The sequence below is a fragment of the Arachis stenosperma genome, chromosome 4 (genome assembly GCF_014773155.1).
Source record: "Arachis stenosperma cultivar V10309 chromosome 4, arast.V10309.gnm1.PFL2, whole genome shotgun sequence".
NCBI classification, from domain to species: domain Eukaryota; kingdom Viridiplantae; phylum Streptophyta; class Magnoliopsida; order Fabales; family Fabaceae; genus Arachis; species Arachis stenosperma.
In genome coordinates, this window is record NC_080380.1 from 21,893,861 (window position 1) to 21,899,294 (window position 5,434).

General features: G+C 28.7%; 1 protein-coding gene across 1 annotated transcript; it reads right to left on the bottom strand.

Moving 5' to 3' along the window:
* Nucleotides 1–539: 539 nt before the first annotated feature.
* Nucleotides 540–2,177, bottom strand: LOC130974762 (uncharacterized). Its single transcript, XM_057899617.1, has 2 exons — nt 1,449–2,177; nt 540–1,292 (listed from the first exon to the last, which is right to left on the bottom strand). The coding sequence occupies exons 1-2, from the start codon at nt 2,175–2,177 to the stop codon at nt 540–542; spliced, it is 1,482 nt and encodes a 493-aa protein (XP_057755600.1).
* Nucleotides 2,178–5,434: the final 3,257 nt, after the last annotated feature.

A 5,434-nucleotide genomic window follows, 5' to 3' on the forward strand; every position in this document is an offset into this window, starting at 1 on the left:
TCTTGAACAACAATAGGCACAAGGACCTTATTATTGTTAGTTATAGAATCCTCATCAAAAGCAACATTCCTAATATTTCCTTCCCCCAAAACTCAACATCCTCAAGAAATCTCGCATTTTCCATTTCAAAAATAGACCTTGATGCAGGATTGTAAAACTTGTACCCGTATGAGCGCTCAGCATAACCAACAAAGTAGCAACTAATTGTCTTTAAGTCCAATTTTCTTTCATGCGGCCTATAAGGTCGCGCCTCAGCTGGACATCCCCAAATATGCAAATGCTTTATACTGGGCCTTTTTCCAGTCCAAATTTCATATGGGGTTTTGTTAACTGCTTTGCTTGGCACCCTATTAAGGATGTACGCTGTGGTCTTTAAGGCTTCTCACCATATCCTTAAGAGTTCGGTTCCTTCACTCTGCAACACCATTCATGCTAGGTTTGCCTGGCATGGTTTATTGTGGAACAATACCACACTTCTCTAGGAAAAGAGCAAAAGGCCCAGGACGTTGCTAACCTGAACCATCATATCTTCCGTAGTATTAACCACCACGATCAGATTTGACAGCTTTAATTTTCTTTCCAAGTTTAAGTTCAACTTCAGCTTTGAAAGACTTGAAAACATCCAAGGCTTGGGACTTTTCATGAATTAAATATAGATACCTGTAACGAGAGTAATCATTGATGAACGTAATAAAGTACCGTTGTCCATTCCAAGAGACAGTAGGGAATGGGCCATATATATCGGTATGTATCAGTTCTAAGACATCTTTAGCTCTCTCGGCACCTAATTTTCTTTTGTTTGTTCTTTTCTCCTTTATGCACTCAATGCAGACTTCAAAGTCCGCCAAATTTAAGGGTCCGAGAATTTCATCCGACACGAGCCTCTGAATTCTCTGTTTAGATATGTGGCCTAGGCGTTTGTGCCATAATGATGCCAAATTCTCATTTAGTTTTTGTTTTGTATCCATTTTCAATATTTCATTATTATAGGAATTTAAGTTAAGCCTATATAGATTATCCACCAAATGACCAGAGCAAATATTATTCGAATTATAAACGAGACTGACTTTATTGTCTCCGAACAAACAAAAATAACCTGATTTGTCCAAACGAGAAACAGAAACCAAATTCCGTCTAAATGACGGTACATAAAGTGTCTCTAATAAATCCAAGTAAATTCCACTCATGGAACATAATCTAAAAGTTCCTATAGCTTCGACTGCAACTATATTGCTGTCTGCCACGTAGATGTATCTTTCAGCATGACTTGGCGGTTGGCTCCATAGGCAATCCTACATAGTAACACTTTCATGAGTAGTAGCAGCAGAATCTACCCACCAAGTATCAACAGGTGCATAACTTAAACTAGCCTCAGAACAAACGAAAGTAAGAATTTTCTTTACACGCTAAGTGGCATATTTGGTATAATCCTTCTTCATGTGTCCCACCTTCTTATAGAAGAAACAGGTTGAAACTTGATCTTGTTTCTTAGCCTTTTTCTGCTGAGAAGGCGCATCCGCAGTAGTATCACGCTTTCTTTCATAATGAGAAGATAAAGCCATGTGAGCACTTTCAGTCTTATCTTGCTGTAGCCTCTCTTCTTCTTGCACACAGTGAGATATAAGCTCATTTAAGGACCAAGTGTCCTTCAGAGTGTTATAACTCACTTTGAATTGCCCAAAGTGTGCAGGAAGGAAAATCAAAATGAAATGCATGAGTAAATCTTCAGACAACTCTAACTTTAGTGCTTTCAATTTTGAAGCAAGATGAGACGTTTCCATAATGTACTCCCTTATGTTCCCTTTACCTTTATACCTCATGGAGACAAGTTTGTTCAAAGGACTACTTGCCTCTGCCTTTTCATTCTTAGTAAAGAATTTTTCAACATCCTTTAGGAACTGTTTGGCATTTTTATTCTCAGTAATTGAGCCCCGAAACACCTTATGAATTGAGTGTTTCATGATCATAATGCTCATTCGATTGGATCTCTCCCACTTCTCTATTTTAACTTCATTGAGGTTTTCCGGAGTGGAAGTGGGTTTTTCCTCTCGAAGAGCTATATCTAGATCCATACAACCGAGGACAATCTCCACGGTATCCTTCCAAACTTTAAAGTTTGAACCATTTAACATAGGAATACTGCTAATTTGTGCAGAAACATTGGTAGCTAAAGCCATAGTTTCTGGATTCGAACAAATAAACATGCAGTAAACATTAGTTAAATAATGAAAAAAAATCTATATTGAGATATCTAGAACAACATTAATTTTCAATCTTTGGATAGAAAAATTAACTGTAAGTGATACTCTCATTGCAGTAATCAAATATTGTCAAAATTCCTGTTACACATGAAGCCTTTCTTTGGACCGACTTAATGCGCACATGGAGACTTAAACTTCGCAACCTATTTATTACCGCATATATTTTCTATTAATTGGCCAAACAATAACCTTCCTTTGGGCCGATTATTGACCACATAATTAATAGAAAATAAACAAAAGTGTGCAATGCTTATTATTTGGCCTTACAATAAACTTCCTTTGCCCCGATTATTATTTGCATAAATAATGAGCATTACTTTATTCTTAATTTGTTGCCCAAACATGTATTTACTATCAATATGTGTATGTAATTCGGCCAAATATAGACCTTCCTTTGGGCCAACCAATATTCGTATGAATTACATAACACCATATTCCTAATGTTTTAAATAAATCAATTTTCACAAAAGAAGCTATTTTGACAGCATAATATTTAATCAATTTATTTCAAAACCAAATTTTTATAATAAATAGGTGTAATAATACAAATTGTTACTAATTTCCTTACGTAACAATTAAAAAAAATATTTAAATTTTAAAAGAAATTAAATTTTAATGGTGTCTTTTTTCGACCTTAAAGAAAACCATAGTTAAATGACATTGAAATAAATTTATGTGCCAAATAAAATTTCTTAATCTGCTAAAATTAAAATCAAACATTATAATTCAATAATACTCTATTAATATTTTAAAAATAAATCATCAATTTTATGAGTATCAATATATATATATATATATACATATATATATATATATATATATATATATACACAAATAAAGCAACCAAAGCATGCTTATATTTCACCGTAACAAGCACGCAATATTATATATATATATATATATATATATAAAGTTATAAACGGCCGAAACTCTAAAAGCAATCCAAATGGCCACAATGATATGCCTTGTGAATCGAAACAATACTAAATTCATATATATATATATATATATATATATATATATATATATACATACACGCACAGTCGTATATTTTTATATATCCAATATCATAATGTAAGAAATACATATATACATCGATCCATATATTGATTCAATATAAAATAAAACCGAATATTTTCGGTGATCAAATTATAAATGGTTTTGATATCACTTATTGGAATAAATAATTTTATTAACTCAGATCATCTATATTAAATCACCAAAAATATAACATAATGCAGAAACGTATCTTAATTTATAAGAGTCAGAAATTAATGGAAGGATTTGAATCTTGTGGTTCTTTCGATCTTCCTCAACCAAAGCCTTCTGTATTCTTAGGTGGCTGAACTGCAATTCTTTTGATGAGGAAAGAGCAACAAAAGCGACTTTGGTATATTGGGGACCGAAACCCTGAATGCACTATTTATATTTGAGCATAACACCCATTAAACCATTAAACCCAAATAAAATAGTATCTAAAGTCCAAAAGATAATATATCTAAAATCCAAAAGATAACTATTTATGGAACAAAAAATAATATCCGGTTTTATTCTCATTTAATTCTAAATCAAAAGTAATAATGAGTTATTCAATTTAGCATTTTATAACAATAAATAAGATCACCATTATATAAATCATTTAATTTGAACTAACATAATTTGTGATTATAATTAATATATGTATTGCTCACAAACAAATTAAAAAAAATTAAAATAATTTTCTAACAATAACTACTTTATTTTTAGGATTTTTAGTTTTTCTATTTCAATTTTATCTAGGTTTAGTCTTTCATTAAATAATGTTACGGTTAGATTTTGACTGAATATGCTATATGATCATCATTCTATGATGTACTAAAGTTTTAAATTCAATGAATGATACTATTTTTTTTACTTTTTTTTTCATGTGAGCATTTTTAATTATGATTTGGTATTAATAATAATTTTGTTGAATTTTAAACCAATTTCACAGGTAAGATTAATAAATACAAAAAATTAGACTAACAGTGATGTATATAAAATTGAAAGCTTGTATTTTTATAATTCAAAGTGTCAAGTGTTTAATTTATAAAAATTAATTCAATTCCAAGATAACAAGTGAATTTGAGAAAATATTGAAGGCAAAGAGTTAAAGAAATTATTTAATTTGTTCCCTGTCATTATCAATGATATCTAAATAAAAAATTTGCTTAATTATTTATCTTCTAAAAAAATTAATTATTTTTCATAAAATCAACTACAAATAATAAAAATTATTAAAAATAAGTGAATGAGATACCGATTGTTATCAATGTTAACAAATAATTATATTCCTCTAATTTTGAGACTCTATAATAATAATAATAATAATAATAATAATAATAATAATAATAATAATAATAATAACTTGAAGTTTTTTATTTAAATCAAAGTCATCTAGATAGATAAGATTGATATGAGTTGGATTGATAAGATAAATAAAAAAAAATTATATCGGTTACTTAATTATTTAGCTAACTAATTTTTGTAACTAATTCCTATAATTGTGCACCATATTGGTTTTATATAAGAATTGATTTTAACTTTCATTTGTGTAATTATATTAGACACAAATTCTCACTACTTGGTCATTCAAGTGCAATTGTTGTGATAAAAAAAAAAAAAAAGAGTGCAACAGAGATTAACTAGACCGAAGAGAAAAAAATAAAAAAATAAAAAAATAAGTATTTAATCATGTACCTAGTATTATAAATTATTCCATTATTCTTCTAAGAAAGAGTTTCTTGTAGTTTATTAATTTATATCTTCACTTTGCGCCGCATAACAAAAGGTAGAGTTTATATTTATTTTTATTACTTATTTTATTTACGTATAGTTTAAATTAAACTTAAAAGTTATCAAGTATATCTTTTTTATTTGTTATAAGAGTACATAGATTACATCATAATTTTAATAATTAATGTATATTTTTAAAAAATTAATAAATTAAATTTATATAGCGAGAAAGTAAATTTAGATTCCTTTTTGAATCATCTAATCATAAAACAGTCACACCTTTATTATCTTAAAAATTAAAAATTAAAACTAATATTAATACTTTTTGGTATAAAAAATTAAAGTAAAATAAAAAAGTGGAGCTTGAATAAAAATATAAATACGAGATTTTAAATCCCAATAAATAAAAAGATATTAAC

Excerpts from the sequence above, each read along its gene's own strand:
- LOC130974762 (XM_057899617.1), bottom strand. The coding sequence starts at position 2,177 with ATGGCTTTAGCTACCAATGTTTCTGCACAAATTAGCAGTATTCCTATG. Across the intron at positions 1,293-1,448 it reads CCTGTTTCTTCTATAAGAAG|GATTGCCTATGGAGCCAACC; the intron begins GTGGGACACATG and ends GTTACTATGTAG.